At 41.8% G+C, this 14,203-nt stretch overlaps 1 protein-coding gene across 1 annotated transcript; it reads right to left on the bottom strand.

The window, feature by feature from the left end:
• Window positions 1-3,644: 3,644 nt before the first annotated feature.
• LOC113583826 (major histocompatibility complex class I-related gene protein-like) lies at window positions 3,645-12,152 on the bottom strand. Its single transcript, XM_035522980.1, is given in 8 exon segments — window positions 3,645-4,090; window positions 4,371-4,442; window positions 4,945-5,040; window positions 5,255-5,418; window positions 5,420-5,534; window positions 6,023-6,222; window positions 7,402-7,666; window positions 11,937-12,152. Coding segments are annotated over 8 exon segments (954 nt in total). The 5' UTR covers window positions 11,965-12,152; the 3' UTR covers window positions 3,645-4,076.
• Window positions 12,153-14,203: the final 2,051 nt, after the last annotated feature.

Here is a 14,203-nt window from a genome sequence, read left to right as displayed (position 1 = left end):
TAATGGCGAGTCACTGTTAAGGCGCATTTCGTTTGAAATAGTGCGGCTCTTACGAGGTATTGTTCACATTCAGCGGCATAAGCACCATAACAAAGTGACTGTTTTGTACTTGGCTCAAAGTGCAATGTAGACGCGATTAATGGGGTACAGCTTGGGGTACAGCTTGATGAATTAACGTCACTTTTCTTTTATTTTCAGGAACCCACTTGTGCTGAATATGCTGCAGTTATGAGGTTAAACATCCCACCCACTTCCAGGTCCACCTCTCCATCACAGTCTTGCAGGCCAGGAACCTCGCATACCATTAAACTTTATTATAGCTTACTTTTACATGGGAAATGATGTTCTTCATAACATATTATCAGATCAGGTACTTACTTAGTATTGTCATTCTTTCAGGTAAATGTCTGACGGAGCCTTTGGACAGCCGTGTTAAAGAAACCAGGGAGGTCAGAAATGCTACAGCATTTCTGAACTATTGAGATTCAGCTGTACCTCATTGACGCAAATATACCACATTCATAAAGCACATTCTGAAGATCCACACAGATTCTGGTCAGTACAGAAATCTGTCTACCTGCACCTGAACAACTTGTTTATGCAGTCCTGCCTCCTCAGTACCATGTGAACAAGTTTATCCTAAGGCAGGAGAAATGGTCAGTAAACACAGCTTAGCTCTTGCATTGTGCAACACATCTTTTCTTTAAACAGAAAATATAGCTAAAACCAAAATCTAGTTCAGTTTCAGAATCACATATTTCACTGCTCAATAAAAAGTTATCTCATTGAGAAACTCAAAAATCACAACCCATCTTACATGTTGTATAGTTCAGATAAGCGCATTCAAGCCTTCTTTGAAGTAACATGTAAAGGATGAGGGCTAAATTAAATGTAAATTGTGTGCCATCAGGTGTACAGTTATTGCTACTTATAATCAATTTGAGAAGTATGCTATAAGGGAAGTCTTTTCCTTATAAGTAGTACACAGTATTACTTATTGTTACTACCAGATTTTACTGTTGTTGTTGTTTCTATGTCACAGCACTGAAATGTATAGATTTGTTAGAGGGAACACAAGTACTGTACTTTCTTCCACTAGTAGCTGTATTTCATCCTTTTGAACACCAGAGCTGCACCATCATGTTGTGAAGTCTGAAGACAGCAACATTAGTGAGCACAGCCTGACAATATATGGAAGTTTTATTTTTCAAAGTAAAAGCAGCCTCAAGTAAATAAATGAATAAATGAAAGAATAAACAAATGTAGAAAAATATTTACAATAACAATAATGATAATGATTAATCACTTTAAACTCAATAAAATATGCACTTAACATAGCAATGTGAAACTGGCCTTATATGGGTGCAAAAGAAAAAGCCTGAATACAGGCTAAAAAATAAAGATTACCCTAAACAAATACGTACAGTTGTAAATGTAACCCCAGATTCAAATTGTGGATATATAATCAAATAGAAGTTTCTGGTGAAAATGGTCACTAAGCAACAATGAACGTATATGAACATTAACATGTTTGTTTCATTTTCTTCAACCAAAAATGTGTTTGAGATAACAAGCAGTAGTTGAACATGTTTAAAAGAATTTGTACTTTAAAAATATACTTTTGCACTGGGGTCGTTATTTACAATCGACACATCACGTCCTCATGTAGGGTAGAAATTTGAGTCTGGTTCAGGGTCACTGGATTTATGGTCAGTGATTAAAAGAGGACATCATTCTACTGTAACATGTTGTGTAGCCCAGTAGACATACCTGATATACCTAGTGTAGTCTCCACTCGCCTTAAAACCCATCTGAACTAGAGGATTCTGGAGTTAGTGTAGTCTCCACTCGCCTTAAAACCCGTCTGAACTAGAGGATTCTGGAGTTAGTGTAGTCTCCACTCGCTTTAAAATCCGTCTGAACTAGAGAGGATTCCCAAACAGTATTTCTTCGTTCGTTCATCAGTGTATCTGAGTGATTGTAAAAGCTGTCCGTAAAGCATCCTTGAGTTTGAGAAAGGTGCTATATAAACGTAACTAATAATAATTCACTCCTTCAAAAAAACATAACGCAACTTACTCGTCTGTCAGTCCGTTTACCATAATGTCTACTGCATATATCCAAAGTGTCATATTCGACATATCTGCCGAGAAATCGCTCGTGCACAATTCAAAATGACTGCTTGACCTCCCGAATACCGTGATGCGCGATCACCCTGCAGCGTGAACCTCTCCTGCCTCTGCCCGTATTTTTCTGCCATTTTCACCTCTGTTCGACCTTACAGCTGTGAAGATCCTGGATACTGGGAACTTATTCATAGCAAAAAATACTCAAATTCCCCCCAAAATCACTTATGACTTCCTATTATCCTCCCGCAATCAACAATGGAGCTATGAGGTAAAACACCATCACCTCGCTTTCAGGTTGCCTTGATTTGCCCAATGCATACTTCAAGTACCTTGAAACACCATGCTTCAAGTCTCATGGAAGATGAGCATTGAGACTATTTTCTTTCCTGGCTCCCAGATGGTAGAATGAACTTTCACTTGCTGTCCAGACAGCAGAGTCCCTTGCAGTCTTCAAACGCAGACTGAAGACCCATCTATTCCATCTGAAACATTTGATGGCCACTGACCCTGCTCCTATATTGACTAAATGAAAATCGTACTTATTGTAGGGTATTGTTTATTACACTGATGTTTTCTAACAAACTCTAGTACTTATTGTTTATTGCACTTATTGTTTAATATAGACCTATTGTATTTTGTACTTCTAGGCATCAGCATTGATCCCTGTATTTCTACAGTATTTTAATTCATTGTTATGTTGGACTCTAACCTACTGTACTGTACTAGGATATACTCCATGAGTAAATGACAAAGTACTTTTGTAAGTCACTCTGGCTAAGAGCATCTAGCTAAATGCTGTAAATGTAAAATGCCTAATATTTAGTGCCTAGTATTTCACTCTCTCCAGTAACCACAAGAAGCAAGAGTTCTTGGTTCAGCAGATGATTATTTACAAAGCATCACAACAAATCATGAGAACTACAAGGAAAAAATAAAGATAAATATAATCAGCTGACAAAAAAGGTTCGTTTGCTGAAAATGACAGTAACATAGAATCATGAAAATAATGCTTACATTGTCCAAAAAAAATTGACATTTTCATCGCTCTATATAATTTAATTTTAAATAAAGTTTAAGTTAAATTAAACTATAAATTTAAAGCATTTTCTTGCCTTCTATATAGGACTTATGTCACGGAACACTCCCCTTGTCACTGGTCACGTGGTACGGCCCGCCGCCTGCAGTGGAAGTCACTTTGTATTGCTTGTAACCACGCCCCATGATGGCATACACCTGTGCCTGGTTTAATGATGTGTGTATTTAAACCCCTGTTGGTGTGTGCCGCGGTGCTGGTCATTGTTCGTGTTGATGTGTATTCATGTTAACCATATATGTTCGTGGCGCCTTGTTAATATCCACGTTGTTCGAGCTAGTTATATGTATCCATGTTCAGATTACATTATGTGGGCGGGCCACTGTTGTCTGCGGCGAAGGAGTCTGTGCATCCTGCTCCGTGCCCTTTTTTACAATTTATATATTTCACCTTTTATTTTAACAAGAGGCCAGCCAGCTCAACATTTTTATTTAAAAATATTCAACATTAAAAATTGAGGTTTAAAAAAAACAAAAACAAACCACACATGCAGGCAGACGCATTGTGAGCAGCTTGCACTGAAAGAGAGGAAGGAATTTGGAGGGTCTTTATGCCAACTCTCAACCTTATTCACTTCTCTTAACCTTCAGTAATTATGTAAACTTATTGAAATGCAAGAAGAAACTAAAGAGGTGCTGGACATGCATTCCATAAGATGTTTAGCAGCAATAACCGTCCCCATGTGAATCCAAAAAACTAAGATGAACGTGGATGAACAGATGGAGGGCTGGAGGAGGATGTGGCTGTAGCACAAACACTCCCACATCTGTAGCAGACACTCACACATCTGTGGCTGTAACACCAGAGATCACAGTGTGGGTGGAGAACCACTTGCCATCTGGGACATCCCTCCATTACTGATGCTTCACTAAACCATTACATTGAGAGACAGACACAGACAGACAGAGAATGAATGAATTGTAATCACATGATTCACATCATCATGAATCACATCAATTGTTTGTTGAGGAGACTTTTCTTCTTGTTTTGTGTTAATGCCAGTGACTACTGTGACTGTACATGGCTAACTTACCAATGCAAACCCAACCTAGCTGTAGGAGCTAGAGTATAAGTCACATGTCCATCACTGCCTGACCTACCTGTAGGAGCTAGAGTATAAGTCACATGTCCATCACTGCCTGACCTACCTGTAGGAGGAGCTGTAGTACAAGTCACACATCCATTGCTGGTCGTATTTGTTTGTCCATTTCTGTCCCTGCCTGGGAAAGTCAGGAGAGAATAAGCAGTAGATCTACTTCACCGGTTTACAACTCACTGATACTTATGTGCACACTGCAAATGTGTAGCTTTAACTTATGTCAGGTTTACATTTCTACACACAAGACTTGTGATTAGGTCAAGAAATCTACAGTTTTAGCTAATGACTCAGGAGAGAAAAGATTTGGTCCAAGAGTTCTGTGTACTGCAGGCTTAACTGATACCATTAACATTACAAATTCTTTACAAAATTACACAACATTGACCAAATGTCTTCAGTGCACACATCAAATTTCCAGCGTTATCTGATATACTGCACAAGAATTGTTTAACCCTATGCATCTTTAAATGTGATTATTCAGTTTTATCAGTTCTGGATTAATCCTGGAGGCCCGTAGTTGTAATCTCAGGGCTATAAACCCAACCTTCGCAAATGACCTCCTAACAGGTTTTTTTGTCCCTTGTGGCACTCTGCCTATTTGGTAATCCGGCACTGGGTTTTACCTTCTCTTCTCCTTCGGTAACCACAAGCAGCACCACCCACCAGTCCTCCTCTCGTCACACCAACCAGAATGTTGGAACAGTTACTACATTTACCATCTCAGAAAACAAAATGCACAATTGAAACATTAAACACCACTAAAAATGTGAATTTGAAGAAAAAAAAGCTAAAAATAAATAAATAAATTGAACTCTGAACCATCATGTTGTTCACAAGCTTAAATCCTTTTCACTGTACATTGTTGTATTTTAAATTAGTGTAGGTGTATGAAATTAAATTATTTTCAAAAGTTTTCAAAACTGCTGCATTTACCCCAAATATTAATTACTGGTCCTTTGAGACTACTGTGAGTCACATAACAGTCATAATCTGCATCATCATTCTCCAGGATGTCCACACTCTTCCTCAGCTGGTAGGTGTCATCATTGGGTCTGACTCCTGAGGACATTATCAGCTCTTCAGGCAGGGTGACTGTCTTTCCGCACACTCATCATCACATCTTTAGGGTAGAAGCCAGTGGCCAGGCAGATCAGGGTCAGTTTGATTGGGTCATCCACAAATTTCTTCACAAATGCATAAACAACTGGTGGAGCTAGAGAGAGCACAGGTGTAAACACAACTTTCCCTTCAATTAGAAGCAGATTTCTATCAAAAACATCACTACTGTGGATAACTGGCTGCACATTCTTTCAGAACCATGTCACCATATTTATGAAGACACCTGTTCTGAGAAGAATGTATCCACTATTTCAGCACTGTGAAGCTCAGACTCAGTTCTACACTTTGGTTTTGAACAATCATCTTCCTCATGTCTGAATCTTTCTTAATGTGAGACACCAACAGAATGAAGAGAGTGAAGGAGGAGTGAAGGTGAGCACATGCTTGAAAATGTAATCTATGTTTTATAAATACAAAAAGACACTTGGCCTTGTTTTACAGTAACATTACTAGTATCAAAGAGGTCTGTGTGTACTGTAGTTGTGTAGTGCAGAGATTCAATTCCAGTCTGGAATACAAATGGAGTTGAAAAGCCCTGTAGAAGTAAACAAACAGGTTTCACTGTGGAGACCAAATACTCACTTTGACTGATCTCAGTATTACTGTAGTTCAAATAAATCTTCATCCACTCCACACATCGCACAAGAACAATGTTTTGTCCATGTTCAGAATTCCACCTCTCTGCTGTGTGCTGGACCTGCTTAACTGAGGCCTTCCACTCTTTGGAGATCCAGTCATAAGAGATGAGATCTACTCCATAATAGCCATATTTATTAATGCAACTTTAAATAATAAACATTGCATTAATCTCACAGCCAAACCTCCACTGAAGGATGTGAACATCTGAAATTGGGTTGAGACACAGACAGTATACAGACAATTTTAGTACAGACATTTCTCATGAGTTTTCCACTCTCCCACAAGTCTTTCTACAGAGTGTACATGCCCATTATTAAGCAGTGACACACTAGAGCTTACACCTAGTGTATACATATCCGAATGACACAGACTGTGCTGTCGGGACTATATGATGTTTTATTACCAATATATGTTAAATATGTACAGCAGCTCGTTCAGGACACAGACCAGTGCAGACTGCTCTCTGGACTATATGATGTTTTAATTACTGATATGTTAAATATGTACAGCAGCTCGTTCAGGACACAGACCAGTGCAGACTGCTCTCTGGACTATATGATGTTTTAATTACTGATATGTTAAATATGTACAGCAGCTCGTTCAGGACACAGACCAGTGCAGACTGGAATAACTTGGAATGGAATGACAGAACAGTAAATCAACTCAGTTCTGTATAGTACTGTGTAAAAGTCTGTTTACACACTGTAGGCACCCACAGTATGAACAGACACGCAAGAAAGTATAAACTATTTAAAATGGCACTAAGTGTTTATTTACATGTAAATCACAATATAACACATAAAACCAATACTACAATACAACATTAATGCAAATATGAATAAAAAAAAGTAACTTTTTGAAGGAGGTATGGTTACATGGTATTTTTGATGGAGGTACGGGTGGATGGTGTTTCCTGGTGGGTATTTCTTCCTGCACCACCTCCAACAGTGGCCTTCTGACTCATGACCATCTTTCAGTATAGCAATGACTTCACTGAAACATTAAGGCCCAGATCTGGTTCCTTACTGCATGTACAGAACAGTCTGATCCTCATCAGAACTGAGATTGTATGATCAGATAAAGTCTGAAGCAGCAGCTCAGGAGAATTTAACACAGTGATGTTTTCCATTAAGCAAATTAACAAGCTTGTTTATTGCTCTTGTATTGACCTTTTCAGTAGATTTCCACAACTGAACAAATAAAAATTAATAATGTAGATCTACTCCTTCTGTTATATTAATAATATAAATCTACCACTTCTGCTGCATTTGTGTAGATCTACATTATTATTATAAAATAAAGTTTTGGAGAAACTGACAAACATTTTCTCACCTGACTTCTTCTGTCCCAATTCCTTAATAATTGAATGGAGATGGTCATTTAACCAATGTCCATACTCCTGTAGTTCATCAGTGCCTGTCTGCAGGCCTCTCTGTGGAAGCTTCTTCCACCAGTCCTGTTTGGGAGTCCTGATTCTGTAGGAGTCGATCTGTCTTCCATCTAGAACAGTCATTGCAGTGAAGTCAAAGATGTCATTTTTGGAGTGTCTGGACTGGATCGTGTATTCATAATACAGAGAGTGCTTATCTGTGGAAATCAGAGACACACACAAAAAACAAAACAAATATAAAACAAGTTGATTACAATAAACAAGAAGGGTGATTAAAATATAGCAAACCAAAATAAAATGTGACAATACATCCCATGTGGAAGAAGCAGGACACGATGGTACTGGCACAGACTGCTCCGCCCGTGTAAGTCACGTGGTAAGGCCCGCCGAGTGCAGGGGGGCTCCACATGCGTACTGTGAATCTCAGCCAGCCACAACCACAGGGTTTAGTGTTCAAAGAAGTTTTATTCTCATTTCAGCTATATACAAGTACACAACAAAAACGAGACAATGTTCCTCCAGGATCATGGTGCAACACAAAACAACAGTGCAACAGAAAACATGCTACACAAGTGCAAACAGTCCAATATAGTGCAAAAGTGTCATTAAATAAACAATAATAAATACAGGACAAGACAAATACAAAATGAGTAGACAGTGCAATTATTTAGTCCAGTACACAGTACTGGACATATATAAAGCGAGTTGTGCATAGGAATCACTGACATGCTACCCTGAACATAGTCACCAGTAGCAGCCAGAACAGTTCAGAGTACAGTGCTGGTTTAGTACAGTACTCTAGCAAGTAGGATAATGTGCAAGACTGCAACAGGAGTGCATAAGTTTATTTGTGTGAGGTTTGACTTCAGCACTAGTCCGATGCAAAACAATGTGTGAGTGTGTATAGATATGTACATACGTATGTATGTGTGTGACTGTGTATAAGCATGTATAAAAAGTGCCCATTTTGGAATCTGAATTGGAGTTAGCCAGAGTTCAGGAGTCTAATGGCTTCTGGGAAGAAGCTGTTGCACAGTCCGGAGGTGCGGGACTGGATGCTGCGGTACCTTCTTCCAGATGGCAAAAGGGTGAACAGTTCGTGTGTCGGGTCTTTCACAATGTTGGTGGCTTTCCAGATGCAGCACGTTATGTAGATGTTCGTGATGGAGGGAATAGAGACCCCAATGATCTTCTCAGCTGTTCTCACTATTCTCTGGAGGGTCTTGCGGTCAAAGGCGATGCAGTTCCCAAACCAGATAACGATGCAGCTGCTCAGGATGCTCTCTACAGTACCTCTGTAGAAGATAGTGAGGATGGATGATGGGAGATGGGCTCCCCTCAGCTTCCGAAGGAAGTAAAGACGTTGCTGGGCTCTCTTGGTGAGGTTCTCCGCTATGTGAACGCCAAGGAACTTGATTTTCTTGACGATCTCCACTGAGGAGCCGTGGATGGCAAGTGGGGAGTGATCTCGCCTTGCTCTCCTGAAGTCAACAACCATTTCTTTTGTCTCGTCAACATTCAGATACAGGTTGTTGACCTTACACCAGCTCACCAGTTCTCGCACCTCCTCTCTGTAGGCTGACTCATTGTCTTTGTTGATGAGACCCACCACAGTCATGTCATCAGTGAACTTGATGATGTGATTTGAACTGTGCATCGCTGCACAGTCATGAGTCAGCAGTGTGAACAGCAAAGGGCTGAGTACACTGCCCTGGGGAGCACCAGTACTCAGTGTGGTGGTGTTGGAAGTGCTGCTCCCAATCCGGACTGACTGAGGTCTACCAGTCAAGAAATCCAGGATCCAGTTGCAAAGGGAGGTGTTCAAGCCCAGTAAATTCAACTTTCCAATCAGATGCTGAGGAACAATGGTGTTGAATGTTGAACTGAAGTCTATGAACAGCATTCTTATGTAGGTGCCCTTTTTATCCAGATGTGTGAGTGCCAGGTGAAGTGTGGTAGAGATGGCATCATCTGTAGAGCAGTTGGAGCAGTACGCAAACTGCAGGGGCTCCAGAGAAGGGGGAAGCTGGGTCTTGATGTGTCTCATGACAAGTCTCTCGAAGCACTTCATGATGATGGATGTGAGTGCGATGGGACGGTAGTCGTTGAGACACGACATTGTGGGCTTCTTAGGCATGGGGACGATGGTGGTGGTCTTGAAGCATGTTGGGACCACGGCACAGCTCAGAGATATTGAAGATGTCTCTCAGGACATCTGCAAGCTGGTCAACACATTCTCTGAGCACACGACCCGGGATGTTGTCTGGTCCAGCAGCTTTCCGTGGGTTAACTCCACGCAGAGTACGCATCACATCAGCCGCCGTCAGGCACAGCACTCGGTCATTTTGTGGAGGGATGGACTTTTCTGCTGCAACGTTGTTCTGTGCTTCAAACCGTGCATAGAAGTCATTCAGTGCATCTGGGAGGATAGCATCACTGTCACAGGAAGGTGATGTTTTCCTGTAGTTAGTAATGGCCTGAATGCCCTCCCACATGTGCCGTGTGTCACCAGTGTCTTTGAAGTGTCCATGGATGCTCTGTGCGTGTGCACGCTTTGCTTCCCTGATCACACGTGACAGTTTGGCTCTTGTTTTCCTGAGAGCCTCTCTGTCATCTGTTCTGAAGGCTGAGTCACAGGTCCTCAGTAGCATGCGCACCTCAGCAGTCATCCATGGCTTCTGGTTGGGGTGTGTGGTGATGGTCTTGGAGACAGTAACATCAATGCACTTGCTGATGTAGCCAGTCACTGATGCTGTATACTCTTCCAGGTTAACAGTGCCACCATCAGTAGCAGCCTCCTTGAACGTGATCCAAGTCGTCTGCTCAAAACAGTCCTGAAGAGCAGAGAAGGCTCCTGCTGGCCAGGTTCTCACCTGCTTCAGAAGCGGGTTCGAGCGTCTAACCATCGGTCTATATGCAGGAATCAACATTACAGACATGTGATCAGAGTATCCGAGATGGGCGCGGTACGCACCGGAGATGTTTGTGTAAACGAGATCCAGCGCGTTCGCGCCTCTCGTTGCAAAGTTCACATGTTGATGGAATTTGGGCAGTAGTGACTTGACGTTTGCGTGGTTGAAGTCTCCGGGGACAATAAACAGTCCGTCTGGATGAACGTTCTGCAGTTCACTAATCGCTCCATACAGCTCCTGGAGAGCCTCTCGTGTGTTCACGCTGGGTGGAATGTACAGCGCGATTATAAACACGGAGGTGAATTCCTGCGGTAAATAAAAAGGTATGCATCTGACAATAGCAGACTCCACCAGCGGTGAGCAGTACTTAACGACAAGCACAGAGTTTTTACACCAGGACTCATTGATATAAATGCATACTCCGCCGCGTGTTTTGCCGGAGAGTGCATTGTCTCTATCGGCACGGATTAAGACTAATCCATTCAGATGAATGGCGGCGTCTGGGATACTGTCGCTGAGCCACGTTTCAGTAAAAACACAGCAGTCTCTGAACTCTCGCTTTGTAGTCTGCTGGAGTTTGATGCAGTCCAATTTATTATCCAAGGAGCAGACATTTGAAAGGAATAGAGATGGTAGAGCTGGGCTGCTAGGATTAGCTTTTAGCCTAGCACGGACCCCAGCTCGCTTCCCCCGCTTCTGCTTCCTTGCACAACGCTTGCGGTGTCTCCCCCTTCGGCATTCGGACTTAGGCGACGCCGTGGTCTGCAGGCCTGGTACGCATAGCAACCCGAGCTCACAAAGCGTCTGAAGCACGCCGTCGTCCAGGTAGGTTTGTGCATTTTGTCTTAAGTGTAGCAGGCTATGGCGGTGGTATACATGGAGGTTGGTTCTTTCCCTGTATGTGTGGTTTAAGTTGAGTGAGGACGTGTGTGAAGTCCTCGCTCTGTAGCAGTAACAGTCTTCGTTTATTGTTAAGTGTATAGTCATGTTCCCAATAAGTGTTGTGTGTGAATAAATGTGTCTCAGTCGAGGGAGTCTGTGCGCCCTGCGGCACTCGGGCCAGCTTCGTTACAGGTGTGACTTATTCACAGTTTAACAAGCAAAATGCAGAAGCCCAGAAGATCATGTCATGCTCCTTCACCCTAGTTACATACCACTATAAACTGTACCACAGTGATGTGACGAACATTAGAAATACTTTGTTAAGGGACCACAGTTTTACTAGGGAAAAAATATTTTTAGACTTATGATCAGATATTTGTTTTCCCGTTTGCAGGCTAGCCACATATAAATCTTCTAAACGTAAATTAACTTACAGCAAAGAGAACGTCCTTGTTCAAAAAAAACAAGTTGTGACAGGCTAGAGTAACGTAACATAGTCCAACATGTCCAAGTGTCACGCCTGCCACCATTATTTACAATACTTAGGATTAAATCACAAATAACAGCGTAGGCTTTGATGATCTTTAATAGCTCTTCTGTCAAATTACGACTTTTAGTTCTCGTCAAACTTAACTCTTACTTTTAAAATGTTCGACAGAAAAGAGAGACTTACTTCCGAGTACTTGCAGCACTGGCAGCATGTTTTATCATTGTCTCGTTCACATGTTGTTCAGTAATAGTGGACTGGTCAATGCATTGTTCAGGCCTTTCTGTTTTTGATTAGGAAGTACTAAGGAGAACCACCTTGAGGTAGACACGACAGCGCCATGCCTTCTGAAGGGCAGTGTTATCTTAGTGGTGAAGCTAATCGACTTTAAATTACAAGCTTGCCAATCCCCTTGTCACATGACTTTACCTAATTTCCTGAACGTGTCCGCTAAACTGAGTTTGACGATAGATAGATAGATAGATAGATAGATAGATAGATAGATAGATAGATAGATAGATAGATAGATAGATAGATAGATAGATAGATAGATAGATAGATAGATAGATAGATAGATAGATAGATAGATAGACAGACAGACAGACAGACAGACAGACAGACAGACAGACAGACAGACAGACAGATAGATAGATAGATAGTTATTGTCATTGCTCATTACAAGTACAAGGCAACGAAATGCAGTTAGCATCTACCAGAAGTGCAAATAGTAGCAATGTGCAAAACAAGCGTGCCAAAATGTGCACTATAAATATATAAGTATGGCATTATATATAAAATATATATGTAAAGTTGTTTATATATATATATATATATAATTGTGTGTGTGTGTGTGTGTTATATTTGTGAGACATATAAAATATAATAAGATATATACGTAATATATTAAGTATAACAATATAAATTACAATACAATGTAGGCAGTATGTACAATAGTGTAGTGAATATTTACAGTGTATCTTTATATAGTATATACAGGATAGATATAAACAGTAGTGTATGATGTACATACACTATATCCAGTATGGTGAATGCTAAATATAAATAAGTCCATGGTACACCGCATGGACGGTGTAGGAGCAGCAACATTTATCGGTGTATTGTAGAGTTAAGTAGAGTGATGGTGAATGGAAAGAAGCTGGATTCGAGCCAACTGGTTCTAGCACGGATGCTCCTGTATCTCCTCCCAGATGGTAGTGTGAGTGTGGTTGGGGTGGAAGGAGTCCCTGATGATGCTGCGTGCTCTGTGCACACAACGCTGGTGGTGAATGTCTCCAATGGCAGGGAGCTGTGCGCCAACAATGTGCTGAGCATTCTTCACCACCTTATGCAGGGCCTTCCTTTCGGCCACAGTGGAGCCGCCGTACCACACTGTCACAGTTGCTCAGAACACCTTCAATGGTACAGCGATAAAAGTTAGTCAGAATCTGAGGAGACAGATGGTGCTTCCTTAGTCTCCTCAGGAAATAAAGATGCTGGTGCACCTTCTTAACCAGATGAGATGTGCTGAGTGTCCATGAAAGATCCTCAGAGATGTGGACCCCCATGAACTTGAAGCTGGAAACACGCTTTACTTCTGTTCCGTTGATATGAACAGGAGAGCATGTGCAGCCTTTGGTCTTCCTATAGTCTACAATGAGTTCTTTGGTCTTTTCAGTGTTGAGGGAGAGGTTATTGGAGGAACACCAGGTTGCCAAATGCTGGATCTTCTCCCTGTAGGCTGTTTCATCATCATCATCGCTGATGTGTCCGATCATGGTTGTGTCATCTGCAAACTTAACGATGATGTTAGATTTATGCAGAGGCACACAGCTGTGGGTGAACAAGGAGAAGAGCAGAGGGCTCAACACACAGTCCTGTGTTCAGAATGAGGCTGGTGGACATGTGACTGCTCAACCTCACAGCCTGGGGTCTGTTGGTTAAGAAGTCCAAAACCCAGTCACACAAGGGGGTGCTGACTCACAGGTCACTGAGCTTGGTAACTAGCCTGGTCGGGATGACCGTATTAAAAGCAGAGCTAAAGTCAATGAAGAGCATACATACATAGGTGTTCTTGTTGTCCAGGTGGGTGAGGGCAGAGTGAATGTCAGTAGAAATGGCATCCTCGGTCACTCTGTTTGTACAATATGCAAACTGGTGGGGGTCCAGTGATGGTGGAAGCGCGGCCTTCAGATGACTGAGAACAACTTTCTCAAAGCACTTCATCACGATGGGTGTGAGTGCAACACGGCGGAAGTCGTTCAGACATGCTGCAGAAGACTGCTTTGGTACCGGCATGATGGTGGATGTCTTCCAGCATGTTGGAACAGCAGTCTGAGCCAGTGACAGATTAAAGATGTTATTAAAGATCTGAGCTAGCTGTTCTTCACACGCTCGGAGGACATGTCCTGGAATGCCATCAGGGCCGGTGGCTAGCTGTTCACATCCTCAGTGGA

This window comes from Electrophorus electricus, chromosome 2 (genome assembly GCF_013358815.1).
Source record: "Electrophorus electricus isolate fEleEle1 chromosome 2, fEleEle1.pri, whole genome shotgun sequence".
NCBI lineage: Eukaryota > Metazoa > Chordata > Actinopteri > Gymnotiformes > Gymnotidae > Electrophorus > Electrophorus electricus.
Note: the sequence above shows the minus strand (reverse complement) of the source record. Positions and strands in the feature narration are given on the sequence as shown.